The following is a 20,126-nucleotide window of genomic DNA, read 5'->3' on the forward strand; positions in this document are numbered from 1 at the left end:
CCAAGTGCTGGGATTACAGACATGAGCCATAGCGCCTAGCCTGATTCCCCCAAAATTTAACTACTAATAGCGTACTGTTGACTGGAAGCCTTACCAATAACAGAAACAGTCCATTAACACATATTTTGTATGTTGCATGTGTTATATACTTTATTCTTACAATAAAGTAAGCTAGGGAAAAGAAAATGTTAAGAAAATCACAAGGAAAATACATTTATTACTCATTAAGTGAAGTGGATCATCATAAAGGTCTCCATCCTCATTATCTTCACGTTGAGTAGGCTGAGGAGGAGGAGGACGAAGAGAAGTTAGTGGTGGAAGAAAATTTGTGTAGCAGTGAACCCACACAGTTTAAACCCATGTTGTTCAGAGTTAACTGTAATTGTATGAACAGGAGACTGCGGGAATTATGTGAAATGGCAAGCTGAATCCTATTTTATTGGATACATTTTGGAAGCATTGAGCATGTGCAATTGCTGATATTAAAAGTTATCCTCGGCTGGGCACAGTGGCTCATGCCTGAAATCCCAACACTTTTAAGGTGGGCAGATCACCTGAAGTGAGGAGTTCGAGACCAACCTGGCCAAACATGGTGAAACCCCATCTCTACTAAAAATACAAAAATTAGCCAGGCATGGTGGCACACACCTGTAATCCCAGCTACTCGGGAGGTTGAGGCAGGAGAATCACTTGAACCCAGGAGGCAGAGGTTGCAGTTAGCCAAGATCATGCCACTGCACTCTAGCCTGGGCCACAGAACGAAACTCCGTATCAAAAAATAAATAAATAAATAAAAGTTTTCCTGAGGCCAGGCATGGTGGCTCACGCCTGTAATCCCAGCACTTTGGGAGGCCAAGAAGGGAGGATTGCTTGAGGCCAGGAGTTCAAGACCAGCCTGGTCAACATACAGATGGTCAACCAACCATCTGTATTAAAAAAAAGAAGCAGCAGCAGGAAAGTTACCCCAAAACAATAACATAAGGCTAAATTATGTTTAGAATACCCTTTGATATAATTTGAAGTACATTTTAGAGTTTTTACAAAACTTAAATTTGGGTGATTCTCAATTATCTGAAAAATTTATTTAAATCATAATGCTTTATTTTCTAACCAAATATCTACTAATTTTAATAAATTAGTTCTTTTTAATTGCGTGAAAAAAATGTGTGTAATCACCGGGCGTGGTGGCTCACGCCTGTAATCCCAGCACTTTGGGAGGCCGAGGCGGGTGGATCACGAGGTCAGGAGATTGAGACCATCCTGGCTAACACGATGAAACCCCGTCTCTACTGAAAATACAAAAATTAGCCGGGCGTGGTGGTGGGCACCTGTAGTCCCAGCTACTCGGGAGGCTGAGGCAGGAGAATGGCGTGAACCTGGGAGGCAGAGTTTGCAGTGAGCTGAGATCGTGCCACTGCACTCCAGCCTGGGTGACAGAGCGAGACTCCGTCTCAAAAAAAAAAAAAAAAAATGTGTGTAATCGTTGATTTCTGCCTACCTAGTCATTCACCTTCAAATGTAATCCCTTCAAATTATTAACCTTGGAATTGTCTGGGCTCCTCTCTAGTTATAACAGAATGAGGTCACAGTTTCTGAAATAAAATTCCTTTTACAAAGTTAAATTTTAGTGCAGTTACTAACATTTTAGTTTTTGCCCTTCGAATTTTAAAAGAAAATCCAATTGGTATTTTTTCATGGAATGAGTTTTAATATTTTATATTTAGCTTTTTGTCTGTATTCTTTGAAACTGATCACTTGCTTTTCCAGGAAAATAGTATTTCAGTGCAACAGAAACTGTCTTCTGAACTGTCTTCTACTTTGCTGATCATTTGTTTATAGTTACTTTACAGTGGGATGATAACTAGTTGACATAGCTACTAATTTAATCAAATAAAGATTTTATTTTTCAGTTTGTACAGGAGTAAAAAGACATTACCATTGTACTGAAAGAGAAACATGTTTTCGAGTTATTCTTCATAGCACACTAAAGACACAGCCAAACAACATCTACTGCCTTACACATGGTATTAGTTTAAGAAATATTTGTTGAATGAATGAACGTTGAATTTAAACTAGCTATCATCAGTGTCACGAACCTACAGGTGAAGTCTCATGTCATTTATTGACAGGATTCTTAACTAGAAAATATTAACTATTGTAAACTAATTGTATTTATTTGTGTTCTGGGATGCAGGTGGCAATAAAAATAATCGATAAGTCTCAGCTGGATGCAGTGAACCTTGAGAAAATCTACCGAGAAGTACAAATAATGAAAATGTTAGACCACCCTCACATAATCAAACTTTATCAGGTATGACTCAGCCTGACACTATCTCCATTCATTCCACAAAATAGTTCTCTACTTCGTATCATGATTTTTCTTCTTATATTTGTGTTTCTAATCAAGGAAAGAAAGTAAATGTATGCTTTTTGTAACTAAGCACATCCATTTTTTTATATTGTCTTTAAACTTAAAAATCAGAAATCTTAAGTCATCTCTCAGACTACAAGTTGTTTTAAAAGTTTGCAGTGTTGGCTCACACTTGTAATCCCAGTAGTTTGGGAGGCTGAGCAGGGAAGATTACTTGAGACCAGCCTGGGCAACATGGTAAAACCCCATCTCTACCAAAAAATATATATATACAAATATTAGGCTGGTGTGGTGGTGCACACCTGTAGTCCCAGCTACTTGGGAGTTTGAGGTGGGAGGATTGCTTGAGGTTGTAGTGAGCTATATCATACCACTACACTTTAGCCTGGGTGACAAAGTGAGACACTGGCTCTTAAGAAAAAAAAAAAAAGTAGTAGTAGTTTGCAGTTGTATGATTCCCTGCTTTTTAACTGCAGGGTTTTGGTGCTACTGCCTAATGAGGATATGGCAGTTTTGCTCATTTAAAAAGGATACTGTATGTTTTATGAAAATACAACCACTAAATTAGTGTATTATTCAGTGGCATACTGTGTAATACATAGGACTATATTTAGTTATTTGGTTTATTTTAGTAGATAAAATAAATTTGCTTTTTTAAAAAAAAATCGACTTTGTTATAATACTTTTTGTAAAATAAATTGCACCCATTTTATGTAAAATAAACCCCACCCATGGGGTGTTTTGTCACCATTTCTCGTTGTTGTTTTTTATAGCTTTTGGGGGTACAGGTGCAGTTTTGTTACCTGGCTGTATTGCATAGTGGTGAAGTCTGGGCTTTTAGTGCACCCACCAACCAGCCATGGTTTTTAAAAGGAGCATTTTTCTCAGATTTTTAAAGAGTAATTCATGTTTAAGAAGGATAATATAGTATAGAATATTGAAAAAAAATTATTTCTTAACATGTAGAATTTTTCTGTTGAAAAGCTCTTTTAAAACTGAAATGTTCTAGTATCCTGGCCCATTACTTTGATCTCCAGAGTGTGATGTGTATGCCCATGGTATGCTGGACTCAGCCTGTACCGGCTTGTTGAGAGCTGATTGTTAAACTTTCAGAAGCTTTGCAAGCCAATTAACATGATGTTAGTAGCTCAAAATCTGCATTGGTGGGAAGATTTACATCACAGAAATTGGCTTACAAATCAGGGCCTTTTTATTTTTTGTCAGAAAGCTGGCTTACTGGCACACCAGTATGTGCATTCAAGTAGATTAGCACAAATGTCCTTGGGAGTGTAAGAAGAAAATGCCAGAACCTCTAGTTATGTTTATTTTTTGTATTTGTTTTGTTGTGTATATTTTATAATGTACATAATATTTATACAGTGGCACATGTACGTAATGTGTGTGTGTGTGTATATATATACATGTCACAATATGTGTCATGTGAGAGTATATATATAATATATATACACATATATTTTTGGCAACTTTATTTTTAATTGATTCCCATAGGAATCATGTTTATTGTATTCTATTTTTTTTTGGAGAGAGGGTCTCACAGTTGTTGCCCAGACTGGCCTTGAACTGCTGGGCTCAAAGGATCCTCTCGCTTCAGCTAGGACTACAAGTGCATGACAGTGTGTTTGGCTCTAAACCAGTGGTCCCCAACTTTTTTGGCACCAGGGACCAGTTTCGTGGAAGACAGTTTTTCTACCTCAGCATTAGATTCTCATAAGGAGTGTGAATCCTCGATCCCTCACATGCGCAGTTCACAATAGAGTTCCCACTGCTATGAGAATCTAATGCCACTGCTGATCTGACGGGAGGCGGAGCTCAGGTGGTAATGCTAGCAATGGGGAGCCGCTGTAAATACAGATGAAGCTTCACTGTGTGGCCCATTTCCTAACAGGCCATGGACTGTACCAGTCTGTGGCCCGGAGGTTAGGAACCCCCTGCTGTAAGCAACTTTTATTGATAGAGATTTTCAATTTAAAAAATGTGAAGACCATTGGCTTATGATATGCCTCCTGAGAATGAGAGACTATGATGTGCCACTCAAAGCATTTCCTAAAAATTCTAAAACTACAGAGGTCTCTTAGGGCAAATTTATATGAGATTAGCCCAGTGCAGTGACATGTAGCCCCAGCTACTGGAGAGGCTGAAGCAGGAGAATCTCTTGAGCCGAGGAGTTCCAAGCTGGAGTACACCACAACTGCACCTGTGAATAGCCACTGTCCTTCAGCCCAGATAACACAGAGATCCCATCTCTATAAATAAATAAATAAATAAATAAATAAATAAATAAATAAATAATTCAGATTATTTCTCTCTTTAAACTTAAAAAAATTATTAATTTTTTTTTAAAAAAAGAAAACGTCTTGCTCTGTCACCCAGCGTCAGATGCAATGGCACAATCATAGCTCACTGCAGCTTCGAACTTGTGGACTCAAGTGATCTTCCTGCCTCAGCCCCTTCCCAAGTAGCTGGGACTACAGGCACATGCCACTATACCTGGCTAATTTTTAAATATTTTTTGCAGAGACAGGATCTCACTGTGTTGCCCAGGCTGTTTCAAATTCCTGGGCTCAAGTGAGCCTCCCACATTGACCTCCCAAAGTGCTGGGATTACAAGAATGAGCCACCCATGCCTAGCCATTTTTTTTTAAATTCCTAAAGAAGATATTTCTAAGAAACTAATTATATTCTTCAAAGTCTCTGATTAACCATAAACTAAACTGAGGATAAAATTAACATAATTTGTATAATGATTCTATCTATTTGAGGCGAATAATTGGTTACAGTTCATTTACGGATTTATTTAGGCCCAAATTATAGGTAGTTCTTAGTTTTCTGGCCTTGTGGAGAATAGTCTTAAACCTACATCTTAAAACAAAAATAATTTTCTTCCTTTCAGTAGATAGCAGTTAGAGTATTACAGAGAAACACTCTAAAAATTGTTCATCTTGAATCTAAACACTCATTTTCTTTTTATTCTATTTTTATTTATTTTTATACAGATATTTTTTCAGACATAGTTTTCCTCCGTCGCCCAGGTTCAAGCAGCTCTCCCACTTCAGCGTCCTAAGTAGCTGGTATCACAGGTGCACACCACCACATCTGGCTAATTTTTGTATTTTTTAGTAGAGATGGGGTTTTGCCATGTTGGCCAGACTGATGTCAAACTCCTGACCTCAAGTGATCTGCCCACTTTGACCTCCTAAAGTGCTGGGATTAGAGGCATGAGCCACCATGCCCAGCCTCATTTTCTTTTTAAATAGACATCTACTTAATGTAGTTTGAAAAATCAGATTTATGATGATGATGACATACTTCGTTCTGAATCTAGAAAAATGAATTTAAATAAAAGTATTTCTCAGTAGAGCTATGAATATGAAACTTTTGAACAATTAGAGTACTTTGTAACAATATTAAAGTATAGTACAAGGAATATCACATTGTACCAGATTAGCTAGGCTACAGACCAGGTAAATTAAACTACTCTATTTTTTTATTCTTTTAATCAGAATCTACCATGATAACATAGGACTAGAAATGTCAGTGAGGAGATGTTGAAAAGTTGATCTTCAAAACTTATATTATCTATATTAGTACTTCTCAAACTTTAATGTGGATAAAAATCACTTGGCAGTTTTGTTAAAATGTAAATTCCAGTTCAGTATGTCTGGGATGGGGCTTGGAATTCTGCATTTCTTACAGGTGGTTGAATAGTGCTACTACTGCTGGTCCAAGGACCACACTTAGAAGAGCAAGAATCTCAATTTTTCACAAACAAATTAATCAGAAGGACATTGTCAGGCTTATAAACTCAGCCATCTTCTGAATTGTTCTTAACTGTGATTCTTTTACTAGTAGTTTCAATTTAGGTAACTCCATAGAATATTGTGGAAAATTCTAGTACATTTCTGTCAGACTAATATGAATTATTTATCAATAGGTAATGGAGACCAAAAGTATGTTGTACCTTGTGACAGAATATGCCAAAAATGGAGAAATTTTTGGTAAGCTTTTTCCTTTAAATTTTCTGTTAATTTGAAAAATTCACTAATCTGCATGAATGGGGTATTTTCTATTAAGTTTCTGCTTATTTAAGTGTTGGTAATATAAGTGAAAAAAATTTAAGTGTTAGAAAATATTCAGTAACCTAAAATATGAAATATAACTTATTTCCTTGTATTTATTATATTAAAGGTACTACGTCTGTCATCTCTGTTAGAGATAGGGAGGAACTTTTAGTCATACTGCAAAGGATATTTTCTTTCTTTTTATCTTCTTTTTTACCTTTCTTTTGTATGGAAAGATTAGTCAGCAAATATTTATTAAGCTTCTACTATGTCCCAGGCATTGTGCTAGGTTTTGGGGATACTGTAGTGACCTAAATAGCACAATCTCTGTTATTGTGGATCTTACAGTTTAGTGACGTATTCACTATAGGTTTAAGACCTCAGGCAAGTCACTAAACCTCTCTGGGACTTGATTCCTTTATCTCTAATAAGAAAGTATTTGATTGGTGTTTATGATTCATTCTAACTTTAAAAAAATTTAAATGTTCTATTCTAGCTTTCACCTAAAATATCTATTTATTTTTACTGTGTGGAACCAGAGCACTGTAGCTATCTAAATCTTTTTTTGTTCTTAACTTAAATTTTAGTCCATAATTGTTTTTTAAACAACTTTATTGGAGAATAATTCATATGTGATAAATTACATGTATTTAGTGCGTACAGTTTCATAAGTTTTGATACACATTTGTGAAGCAGTCACCACAGTCAAAATATCCATCACTTCCAGAAGTTTCTTTGTGCCCCCTTTGTAACTCTTTTGCCCCATCTGACACCCAAAAAACCACTGACATGTTTTTTGTCATTATGGATCAGTTTGTATCTTTTGGAGTTTTATATAAATGGAATTATACAGGATAAACTCAAATGCAACCATACAGGATATATTCTTTTTTTCTGTCTAACTTCTTTCCTTTAGTATAATTATTTTGGGATTCATTCCATTTATCAACATGTAATTTCTTTTTATTGCAAGTAGTATTATATTGTATGAATATACCCCAGTGCTTATTCATTCATCTATCTATTGATAGACATTTGGGTTTGTTTCAGTTTTTGGCTGTTACACATAAGTTACTATAAACATTCATATACAAGTCTACACAGTCTACCTTCAGATAATACTTACCACTTCACATATAATATAAGAATCTTGGCTGGGTGTGGTGGTTCACGCCTATAATCCCAGCACTTTTAGGAGGCCAAGGTGGGCAGATCACCTGAAGTCAGGAGTTCAAGACCAGCCTGGCCAACATGGTGGAACCCATCTCTACTAAAAATACAAAAATTAGCCAGGCGTGCTGATGCATCCCTGTAATCCCAGCTACTAGGGAGGCTGAGGCAGGAGAATCACTTGAACTTGGAGGCGGAGGCTGCAGTGAGCCAAGATCACACCACTGCACTTCAGCCTGGGTGACAGAGTGAGAATTCATCTCAATTAAAAAGCGGGCACCTGTAGTCCCAGCTACTCGGGAGGCTGAGGCAGGAGAATGGTGTTAACCTGGGAGGTGGAACTTGCAGTGAGTCGAAATTGTGCCACTGTACTCCAGCCTGCGGGACAGAGCGAGACTCCGTCTCAAAAAAAGAACCTTATATCAGTGTACTTATCTTTTGCCCCACCTGGCCTTTATGTTCTTGTTGTCATATTTTACTAATACCTATTTTATAAAACACAATACAGTGCTATTTTTCTTTAAGCAATTATCTTTTAAAGAGATTTCCACATTTTTTGAAAATTATCTCTTTATCAGTGTAGCTACCTTTTTCTTTAAACAATTATCTTTTAAAGAGATTTCCATATTTTTTGAAAGTCACATCTATTTTTCAGTGTAGCTACCATTTCTGCATTCCTATGTATGTATATATTTTTATCTAATGTCATTTTTCTTTTGTCTGAAGGATTTTCTTTAGTGTTTCTTGTAGCACAGATCTGCTGGGGATGAAATATTTCAGCTTTTATATGTCTAAAGTAGTCTTTATTTTTGTCTTTGTTTTTGAAAGATATTTATACTAGGTATAGAATTCTAAACGGACTTTTTTCTTTCAGTACTTTAAAGATGTTGCTTTACTGTCTTCCCATTTGCACTGTTTCTGACAAAAAGCTACTGTCATCTTTTTCTGTATTCCTGTGTATATAATGTGCCTTTTTTCTCTGGCTGCTTTTAAGGCTTTCTGTTTATCACTGGTTTCAACAATTTGATTATGATGTGCCTTTGTGTGGTTTTCTTTATGATTCTTATGTTTGGTTTCATTGAGCTTTTTGGATCTGTGACTATACTGTTTTCATCAAATTTGGCTATTTTTCAGCCATCATTTTCTAACTAATTTTTCCCTTCCACCCCTCTCTTCTCCTTCAGATATTCCGGTCAAGTGTATATTAAACTGTTTGAAATTGCCCCACAGCTCACTGATGTTCTTTTTCATTGTTAAAAAAATCATTTTTCTCTATTTCATGTTGAGTAGTTGCTATTTCTGTCTTTAAATTCATGAATCTTTTCTTCTGCCATTAATCCCAGCCAGTAAATTTGTCATCTCAGACATTGTAATATTCTTTTCTATAAACTTGACTAGGACTTTTTTTTTTTTTCCCTTCCATGTCTTTCCTTAGCTTTCTGAACATCTAAAATCCAGTTATGGTAATTTTTAATGTCCATGTATGCTGATTTCCAGCATCTCTGTCAGTTCTGGGTTGGTTTTGATTGGTTGATGTTTCTCCTCAGTTTTGGTTACATTTTCCTATTTCATTACATATCTGATAGTCTTTCATTGGATGCTAGACATTGCCAATTTTACCTTGAGCACCACATATTCTTGTGTTACTTTAGGTTTTCTTGCACTTTGTTCTAGGATGCAGTTAAGTTACTTAGAAACAGTTTGATCCGTTTGGATCTTGCCTTCACGATTGAAACAGTGCTCAGTCTGGGTCTAGTTACTTCCCACTTCTGAGTATTCTACTCAATGCCCCATGAATTCTGAGGTTTTATGGCCTGACCAGTAGGAACAGGCACCATTCCTGGCTTTGTGTAAGCACCAGGCAGTGTTCTCTCTCAGCCTCTCAGATGGTTCTTTCTCTGGCCTCTGGTGGTTTTCCCTCACACGTGAGCTGATCAGCACTTTCCTGAGTGCTCAAGGGACAGATCCCTCTGCAGACCTTTGGAGTTCTCTCTGTGTGTAGCTCACTCTTCTTTGGGACTCTTGGCATTGTCTACTCAACTCAAAGACATTGCTGGACCACACCTGGGTTTCCCCTCATTGTGCTGTGGCATAGAGATTCTCTCAAGGCATTAGTTGGAACATTCACAGATCTCGCCTCATTTGTCACCTGTCGCTCAGGGATCACTTTCCTTTGCCTGATGTCCAGTGTCTTATAAACCATTCTCTCATGTGTTTCGTGTTTTTGTTGTTGGGGATGGGAAGGTTGTTTCAGGCAGGAGGATAAATCCATCTTAGCCAAAAGCAGAATTATTTAGTCCTTTCAAATTTGTTGTTAATCTAAGGTATTTTAAAGGGAAAGAACCATATGCACTTCTATAGTTTTGAAAAATACAGTGTTTGCAGTTGGATTATAAATAAATAGTTCTGACTAAACTCGTTGTATTTCAGAAATGATGTCTGCTTCCTTCTTTTGCTTATTTTTTTTTTCTTTTTTATGCTACTACTCAATTAGCGTATTTTAATTCTTAAAATATTTGTTTCAGCTAGCAGCATCTTGACTGATGCTATAATGGACTGTTACAGTCTTTGAAGTCAAGCAAATCTGATTTACAATGCCGGCTATACCATATTAATTGCTAACATTACTTTGAGCAGGATTCTTTCCTTTTCTTCCCTTTTTCCCCTTTATTCATTTTTTATTTTTCTTGGCTTTCTTTCCTATTTCTTACATTCATTTATTCATTCATTTATTCAGTCTTTCAAGAAATCTTTATTGAAAACCAACTAGTTGTCACACACTGTAATATGGTAAGAAAACTGCAATGAAGAAAATAGACAAAAATCTCTACTCTTTTACGTTCCAGTTTGGGAGACAGAAACAAAATAGCTGAATTATGTAGCAGATTAGATAGTGATGAGTGCTATGTAAATAATAAAGCAAGGCTGGTGGGTTGGGAGGCATGGGAGTTGATTGCAACATTAAATAGAGCGGTCAGAGAAGGCCTCACTGGCATTTGAGCACAGACTTGAAAGCACAGTCTTGTCAATATGGTAGAACAGGGATTACCCAGGGAGAGGGAAGAATAAATGCAAATCCCTGAGGCAGCAGTGTGCTTGGTGTGTCCAAAGGATAACAGGGAGGCCAGTATGACTCAAGAGGAGCAAGCAAGAGAGAAGAGCAAGGAGGAAGAACAGTAAAGAGGAGGTCAAAGGGTAAATGGGAGGCAGGAGTGGGGCAGATTTTGGGGCTTTGTGTAGGCCTTTAGAAGGATTTTGGCTCTTACCTTCAATAAAATTAGGGAACCATTTTCGGCCAGGTTTCAGCAGAGAAGTGACTGCATCTAATGTAACATTTTAAGAGCATCGCTCTGGCTGCTGTGTTGAGAATGGAAAAAGGTGGAGACAGGGAGACCAGGTAGGAAGCTGTTGGAGCAGTTCCAATGAGGGATGATGGCAGCCCAGACCAGGGGAGCAGCAGTACAGGTAGTCCTAAGTGGTCAAACTCAGAATATATTTTGAAGTACAATCAGTAGAACTTCTCGACAGATGGAGACTACCTAAGTAGTAGGTATAATTGTGGAAGAGGCCAAGGTCTGATCCCTGAGCATTTAAACAATAAAAGATTTGGAAAAGAGGAGAAATTGGAGAAGAGACAGAGGAGGAAGAAAACCAAGAGAATGTGATGTCCTAGAAACCAAGTGAACAAAGCATTCTCAGAAGGATCAAGTGAATATCTGTGACAAATGATGCCGATAGATCGAGAATGATGAGGAATGACAGTTAACCATAGTATTCTGCAATTTAGTAAGAGCAGTTTTGGTGGAGTGACTAGGCCAAAGATAGATTGAAGGGGCTTACAGAGCAAGTGAGAGAAGAAAAATGGAGAGAGCAAAATAGACAACTCTTTCAAGGAGTTCTGCTGCAAAAAGGGAAAAAAGAAATGAGGAGGTAGTAGGTAGAGGCAATGAGTCGAGAGAAGGATTTTTAAGTCTTTGCCCATTGGAACATTTTTAAAGCTTTGGACTGTAGTTTTACAAGTAAAGTAGAAATAGCTGTTACATGTTAGGCGTCGTTTCTATGAAAATAGGATAGTCTAAATTGTTCTTTCTTGCTAAGATCTTTGAAACAAGTTTGGATTCCATTGTTTTATATACACTGAGACATAATTTGGGGATTTTTAAATATATAAGGTTTATATTTAAAGTAAAGCCTCTAGGGTAGATGGTCAGTTTGAGTTCTGGAAGGAAGAATCTGATGTCAATAGAAAAGTTGGACCGTGAATGCTAGTTATCTTATTTTCCACTCTTGGGTACAGTTAATTTCTTGACCATTGAAGATAATGAGTAATATAATTAATTTTCAAAGATCATGAAATCTTTGGATAGTCTTCACTAGTTTGGAAGGGAAGAATCTGAATTTAAAGAAGATGTGGAAATCATTTAGTTCAATTTGTTTTTATTTGCCTTGACTTTGTCATACAACTTGAAGCCCAGCAGAACTCATGATCTTTTTTTTTTTTTTTTTTTTTTACAAAACTATTTCTCTCTTTTCCCTTACTTGGCTTAAACTGGAAACCGTGATGTCAGTCTTGATTCCTTTTCCTTCCTGCCTGGATGAGGTTTTGAATCCTGCCTATTCTACTTCCTAAATATTTCTCTAAGAAGTCCCCATCTCTCTATAACCACTGTTAATGCCACAGGTTAAGGTCCTCACTCTTCCTTCTCTCTATGTCATTATCCCTAACTGTTCTATTCTACATTTTCTTCAGAATTGTCTTTCTAAATCACAAACGTAATCATGTTGCTTATGTTTATTTTCTGAGTTTTCTAGTAATGACCGTTAATTACAAAAAAAAAAAGTAATTTTGAAAACAAGGTAATGGCCTGCAAACAGTTTTCAGTAGAAGGATTAATGCTCAGTGTACTGTGCTTTATTACTTTATTACCATGGGCCCTTAAACATCCCTTGCTCTTAATTTCTCTTTGTAAGGAAGATTCCTTATACTGCTCCATGCTTCAGAGCTGTTTTAATGTTAAACAGCAACAACCCTGTTTTAATTTTCCATGTGGTCAATTGGAAGAGTTGGGCATTATGCCAAGAGTTGAAGGTAGAAGAAAAAGAGATTGGTGCCCAAGAAGGGTAAGGATAAGGAATCCAGCTAAGAAGGCGGGAGGCACAGGGAGCCTAGGAGAAAACTAAGATGTAAATGGGCAAAACATTGTTTCCTATATGTGGAATATATAGGGAAGAAAAGACATAGTAAACTGTAGATTCAGGTAGATACAAGCACAGAACGGTGTGGTAGCCAGCCCGTTTCTGACATGGAGCCCATAAAGATATTAAAATAGAAATGAGAAAATTCAGTCCAAATAACATTAATCAAGTAGTGAAAAACATGTACGTTAGTCCCCCCCATCAGAGGGGACTTTCAGTGGTTTCACTTACCTGAGGTCAACTGTGACCTGAAAATATTAAGATATTTTGTGAGAGACCACATTCATATACATTTTATTACAGTATATTGTTATAATTGTTCTATTTTAGTATTGTTGTTGTCAACCTCTTACTGTGCCTAATTTATAAATTAACTTTATCATAGGTATGTTTATGTAGGAGAAAACATAGTACATATAAGGTTTGATTCCATCTGCAGTTTCAGGCATCCACTGGAGGTCTTAGAACACAGCCCCTGCAGACAAGGGGGGACTGCTGCATAAGATTTTAAGTGAATTGAGCCCAAAATGTTTTAAACCAGTTGGAGACTCAGATGGAAAAAAAAAAAAAAACATAGATAAACAGTAGTTAACTTTGTACTTTGAACTATGTATTAAGATTTGTCTTTCAGGTTTGTAACTTCAGAGTCAGTCTTTATTTAACTTTACAAGTATTCCTTTATTGCTTACTCTATGCTGGAAGGGTGTTATGTTCCCAATGTTTTTTTCATTCTTAGTTTTGTATTTAGTTGGCCAGCAGATCATACTCTGTTCTTGCAAAATGACTTGAAATTAAATCCTTCTGTTTCCCCAGTCATCACCCTGCTCTAGGCTTTCATCACTTCATGTCTTAATTAGCGAATCCTTCATGTTTTACCATTCCCTCTTTCTTCTCTAGTCAAGTATATTTTATGTAATTCCTGTTTAATCTTCCTAAAGTATTATTTTTATTATATTACAACTGTGTTCAGTGACCTTCACTCACCTTCCTATTGCTCAGTGGATAAAATCCAAACTCCTCAGTTTGCAAATAGGGTGGCTGCACTAAGTGAATGGATGTGCCCAACTATTCCTTGCGTAGGTCTATTTATTTAATATTATCCTTAGGTATGGACAACCAAATTGCAGAGTATAGTATCTGCTTCATTATAAACCAACCTTCCTTTCTTTCTGTTTGTGTCTCTTTGGCTTACCTATCTTCCAAGTTTTTATTTTTGCAAAAGTTAAACATTTACTAGTATTAGTTTAAGGAATCAAATAATTGTGCAAAGTTTGTTACAGAAGATACAATCCCCATTCTCCTGCCCCTCCTCCCCCATTTTCTCCTCTTTAGAGGCAACCACTTTCATATCTTTCTTTCTTTCTTTTTTTGAGACAGGATCTCACTCTGTCACCCATTCTGGAGTGCAGTGGCACAATCACAGCTCACTGCAGCCTTGACCTCCTGGGCTCAAGCAATCCTCCTGCCTCAGCCCCCTAAGTAGCTGGGACTACAAGTGTGTGCCACCATGCCAGGCTAATTTTAAAATTTTTTTGTAGAGATGGGGTCTTGCCATGTTGCCCAAGCTGGTCTCCAACTCTGGGCTCAAGCAATATCCTCATGCCTCAGCCTGGGATTACAGGTGTGAGCCACTGCACCTGACCTACTTTAATTTATTTTAGCTGATTAATTTAAACTTACCTTCATTTCCCTAAATAATATGCTTGTATTGGTGTTTCCGAATTTTTTTTTCTATTTTAGACACAATCTTTTGAATCTCTTTTGGATTCTTCCCCTATCCCTATATGTAAGAGGCTTTTTTCAAAGAGTCATGTAAGGACCAATTGTGGGAAACCTTAATTAAGTATTAGGAGTAGGAGAAAGGGTTAGGATCTTTATTAGAATGGACATCTGTGAGCCAGGAAGTGATGATGTCTATAAGGGAGTTTTTTAGGAAGATAATTCCAGCTGTGGTGTGTCAGCTGAATTAGAGGAGCAGAAAAGAAACCATTTAGGAGACTACTTCAATTGTTTAGATGTGAGAGGCCGAATGTTTGAGTTAAGATGTTAGTTGTCAGAATCATGAGAAAAGGTTTTAAACAAGAGGCGTTTCTAATTCTAAAAATAACTACTGTTATTTATTGAGCACTCTCTTTTTGTTGGGTACTGCCTAAAGTACTTGATTTATTTTTTAAAACCTTACAAAAAACTTATAAGGTAGGTACTGAAAGATTCAGTAATTTCTCCAAAGTCACACAGCAAATAAGTAACAGAGTCTGGATTTGAACCAGGCAATCCCAGAGCCTGTACTGTTAGTAATTATACTTTAGTACCTGTCAAGAATTCCTGTTGAGTGTCAAGAAGCGAACACCAAGAGTTAGAATTTAAAGCCAACATGATTGAAGAATATTGTGGTGTGGTTGACAGTAATGCCTAAGTCTGTTTGCGGAGTAAAAAATGACAAATTAGATTTTAAATATGGTTTGGAGATAATATCAGGAGAATTAGTTTGCTACAGACAATTGACAGTTGAAAATATGGAAGCAAATGAAATTCAACAGAGATTTAAATTCAACAATAAAAAAACAACCCAATATAATAATGGACAAAAGACTGGAACCAGACAAAAGATATACAAATGACCAATAAGCACATGAAAAATTACTCAACATTTTTAGTCATCAGAGAAATGCAAATTAAAAACCACAGGGAGATATCATTTCACATCAATTAGACTGAGTAAAATAGAAGGAAACTGACAATAATAAATGTTAGACTGTGAAGCAACTAGAACTCTCATACATTGCTGGTAGGAATGTAAAATGGTACAACCACTTGGGAGAACTGTTTGGCAGTTTCTTATGAAGTTAAACATGCATATACCCCATCACACAACAATTCAATTCCTAGGTATTTACCCAAGAAAAATGAAAACAAGTGTCCATGAAACGATTTTGATAAGAATGCAAATTTTTATAGCAGCCTTTTATCACAGTCACCCAAAGTAGGATCAACCCAAATGTCCATCAATGGGAAAATGTATCCAGAACAAATCATAGTATAGTAATACAGTGGAAGATGATTCAAAAAGGAAATGAACTATTTATGCATGTAACAACATGCCTATATCTTACAGACATTGTGCTAAGTAAAAGAAGCTGGACACAAAAGAGTACAGACTATATATGGTTCTATTTACGTGAAGTTCTATAACAGGCAACACTAATGGATGGTAATAAAAGCTGGAGAGTTGCCTCTAGGGAGAGGGGAGAATTGACTGGAAAGGGACAAGAGAGAACTATCTTGGGTGATGGAAATGGAAACGTTTTGTTTTTGTTTTGAATGGTGGTTATACAGAATATACAACTACCTCATATAGTTAACCATCTAAGAATTTGCATCTTATTGTATATAAATCATACTTCAATAAATCCTTGTCTCTCTCAAAAAAAAGGAGAGTTTAGTAATAGAAGTATAGATTTGAGGATTACCTGAATAGAAGTGATGAATGAAGCTGTAATAATGAGATTTCAGAATTAAGAAGGCTATAAGAAGTGAGTTGGTTATGCCTTTTATTAGAAGCAGGTGGAAGAAAGGAATTGATGGAGTAGAAGAGTGGCTTGGGAAATATGGACAGTTTCTTTCCTGATTAGCCAAAGGAGCTTGGAGTGAAGTGGGAGTATTTGGTCATTAAGAGATCACCAGTCACTTCAAAGAAAGTACTTTTCGGTAAACTGGAAGCTACAACCACATTTCAAGAGGTTAAGGATGCATGGGTGATAAAGGGAGAAAGATATTATAAAACTACCTTTTGAAGTTTTCAAGGTGGAAAGAATTGAGGGGTAATAGGGTCTACATAGGATTCAGTATGATGTAATGGTTTTGGTTGTGGTCTTGGTGTTTGAAGCAGCTAGAAAAGAATGTAAGCAGGAAAAAAAGAGGGTAAAATAAGGTCCCAGAGTAGACAAGAGACAATGGGATTAAGGGCACAGAGGGAATGGTTAGTTTAGAAGAAAGGAATTCCTCCTTCTCTGAAAAGGTGTGCATTGGTGCAGTTACAATGATAATTAGAGATCGTGCCAAGGATTTGGATTACGAAGGCTCTTTGTGGTAGAATAGAAGGAAGATGAGTTTGTTGATGCAGGATAGAGGTATTTCATTCTGTAGTGTAGCTGATGAGACATCAGAGAAACAGCAGTACATTAGACACTGTAGTGAGAGAAAGGTTTAGAACAGCTGGCAGTGCTCATATGATTGTCAAGGGATGAGTAAAAGGATCAATAATTAGCAGTGAGGGAGTTTATGGTAGACTCACAGTCAGCAGTGCTTTTCAATCCAAGAGGAGAAAAGGTAGACATTATGAATGAATGGCCCAGGTTGAGGATTAGAATGGGGGAAGATGAAATGCATGTAAGAGTTGCTGTGGTCAGAGAGGTCATTGTTGAAAAGGCTGATTGTGAGATCCAAGTTTAGGAGAAAGGTAAGTGAAGCAACAAAAGGACCTTATGAGCTGGAATAATAGAACAGTGGAGAGACTGAAGATGTTGAAGTACTTTAAGGGAACAACATTTATATATTTAAAAAAAAATAAAAACTCTAGCCTTGAGTCTGTGCATAACTCCCAGCAGCTTACCACTTTGAATTTCTCTTCTACTCTTAGCAAAATTGCCTTAATCGTGCCCTGCTAATTCTGGGAAGGCCTTAGGTCTTTGCACTTTCCTCTTCTACTTCTTGCATAGAGAGGTTTCCTGTGCCATCTGGTTTTCTTGCTCCATCTGACTAGGCTTACGCCAAAAGAGCAATTATGGTGGCATGCTGAGAATGCATCTACAGTGTGTGATTCATGCATTATGAGGCTCTGATGGTTATGCTTTATTTTTGTTTGGTTAATTATATTGTACCTCATTCCACAAAGAGTTGAAGTAGTTTCAAAGGAGAATAATACCCCCAAAATTCTAGAATATAAATAAGAAGAAAGAGTTGAATCAGAAAATCTATATAAAAGTAGAAAACAATTGTCAGGAGGAAAAAGGAACACAAATATGCAGGACATAAGGGCCTAAGAACTTCACATTTGGCTTTAAGCTTTGTAGCTGTCAAAGTGAATAGAAGATGCAGGCGTTTACAGAATTTTATCTAAGAGAAAGAAAGGTACCTCTTCCTTGAAGATAACAAACTTTTCTTAATAGTAAATTCTATAATAAAAATTTCCTTTGGCATTTCTAATAAGAGGTACTAAATATGTCATCTTGTTAAAATAAAAATCTGATCCTGTTAAAAATTTTCAGGGACTTCCCTTGCTTTTGAGGTAAAGTCCAGGATCCTTAACAAGGTCATCAAGGATCATTGCACTCTATACACCCTACCCTTAAAATTAATAACAATAAAGATTATCATTTCTTGAACTCTTACCATGTATCAGGTGTTGTGTTAAGTCCTGTACATAAAACTATGTCATTTCATCCTCTCAGAAACCTTATAAGATGGATTTTACAGTTGAAGAAACTGAGGGAAAGAGAGCTTACACAATTTGCCCAGGGTCACAGAGCAAGTAAGCAAGTAGGTGGCATAACCAAGAATGGAAGCCATATTCTGACTTCATGTACTAATTGATTATATGCTGCCTTAGAGTTATTTGAACTTAACAAGCTTCCGTCTGCTGATTTTGCACATTTCTGTTTCTTCTGCCCCGCCCCTCATCTCCTTAAGCATGTCATTTAATTGAATTGAATCTTGATGGATATAATTAATTTAATATATTAACAGTAAAGAATAGAAACAGGGAAAGCATTTAACGGTTTTGTCAACTACAGTGAATGTAAGTGTTCCTCTTGATTTAATATGTGGCTTTGGTCCTGTATTCCCCCCTTATCTATAATGGAAGTAGGAAGCATTTGGGCTGCTGTCTTTGTACTTTTGGAAACTGGCCAATGAACTGCTTACCAGATCTAATGACCAAATCTAATTAACTCCCACAAAACCCATAGCTAAGCTAATCTGCATATTCTCAAAATAGAACATGTAAATCTCTGATTCGAAATCTGTGCTCATGTTGATCTGGAGCCCTAAAGCCCTTTGCTCTCTGCCTATTGAAATACTGCCTGTTTAAAAGTTCTAACTGAAGTTCCAGCTCTTCAACCAAGTTTTTCTCAATTCTATCCACATTGATTTCTTATTAGGAAAACACTGTAGTTCTCTTTCCTGCACAACTCATTTTAGAATTTATCTACACACTGCCTTTCACTGTTATTTAAAGTCTGCATGTGTATCTTTTATCTCTTAATAGATTGTAAGCTTCTGTTGAGGACTTTAGCACAATACAAAGCGTTTTACAAACACCTGTTGAATGAATGGTGTAATAGTCTGCTTTGGCCTTGTAGGCCTTATTTACCGAGTGAAGCCAACAGGAGAACACTGCCAGGTTAAGTAGTCTGAGGTACTTCTTTGTTCAGTTTTTGAAAGGAGTTTTCTGTTGGTTTACTCTTCACGAGATAAACATGAATGAGGAAATACTAACTGAATCAAGGGAGAAAATTGGCTTCCTCTAGTATACTGAGCAGTTTTTGAGTACTTACCGGTAGTTACCACCATACAATTACTTTTTCTTCTAACTCCCATACCTGTCTTCACATAACCTTTTCAGAATATAATGGTAAATAAGAGCATATGCATTTAACCTGGGTAACTTTTGTTCTCCAGGACTTATATGGCAGTTGGTGCTCATCGCCGAAGGATAATATTTTCTTGGTCTGTCAGCATGGAATATGGAATGGCAAATGAATTTGCTTAAGAGTCCTCGGGTTATTTATGAATACAATAAGGCTTTAATTTACATTTTTCCTCTGGAATCACAGGTGTGATTAATGAAAGTTATTCACTATTCCTACATTCTTTAGAACTATGTCTTATATTCATCCATGTGGTCATGTGCAATAAATGGCACAAAGATCTTAGGGTGGTCACCTCCTCAGACAATTTGGGCACTGTTCAAACAATTAAACCGGCAGTCAGCAGATTCCGGCCTGGTAATTAAATTACCTAGGGCCTTTGTTTGCAGATTTCTGCTCCTTGATATGCTGTGTCTTTCTAGGCTGAGCATATGCCTGGGGTTTATTGATTCATTTCCTGTCTTTCCCTTTCAGTGGTAACATACTAGGATGCCAGCTGTGGTCATTGAAAAGGGCTTTGTTTTAGTCAAAATGCCTTTGGACACTGGTTACTTAGAGAACCTAAGGGACAGTTTTTGTGGTCTTTGGTTAATATCTTAACAGCCTGAAGGTAGTACTAGGAAAGTAGTTCGTTTGTTTTCTATTACAAGTTTAAATAAATTT

General features: G+C 36.8%; 1 protein-coding gene across 3 annotated transcripts in view; it reads left to right on the top strand.

The window, feature by feature from the left end:
- Positions 1-20,126, top strand: part of SIK2 (salt inducible kinase 2) — a 130,578-nt gene that overhangs the window by 11,887 nt on the left and 98,565 nt on the right. For all 3 annotated transcript variants that reach the window (XR_007719298.1, XM_050757682.1, XM_050757681.1), the window contains 2 exons: positions 2,195-2,311; positions 6,324-6,387. Coding sequence is in view for 2 of the 3 variants with exons in the window: in XM_050757682.1 (XP_050613639.1) it covers positions 2,195-2,311; positions 6,324-6,387 (181 nt within the window). In the remaining variant the exon portion in view is untranslated. The remainder of the gene's footprint in view (positions 1-2,194; positions 2,312-6,323; positions 6,388-20,126) is intronic.

This window comes from Macaca thibetana, chromosome 14, assembly GCF_024542745.1.
Source record: "Macaca thibetana thibetana isolate TM-01 chromosome 14, ASM2454274v1, whole genome shotgun sequence".
NCBI lineage: Eukaryota > Metazoa > Chordata > Mammalia > Primates > Cercopithecidae > Macaca > Macaca thibetana.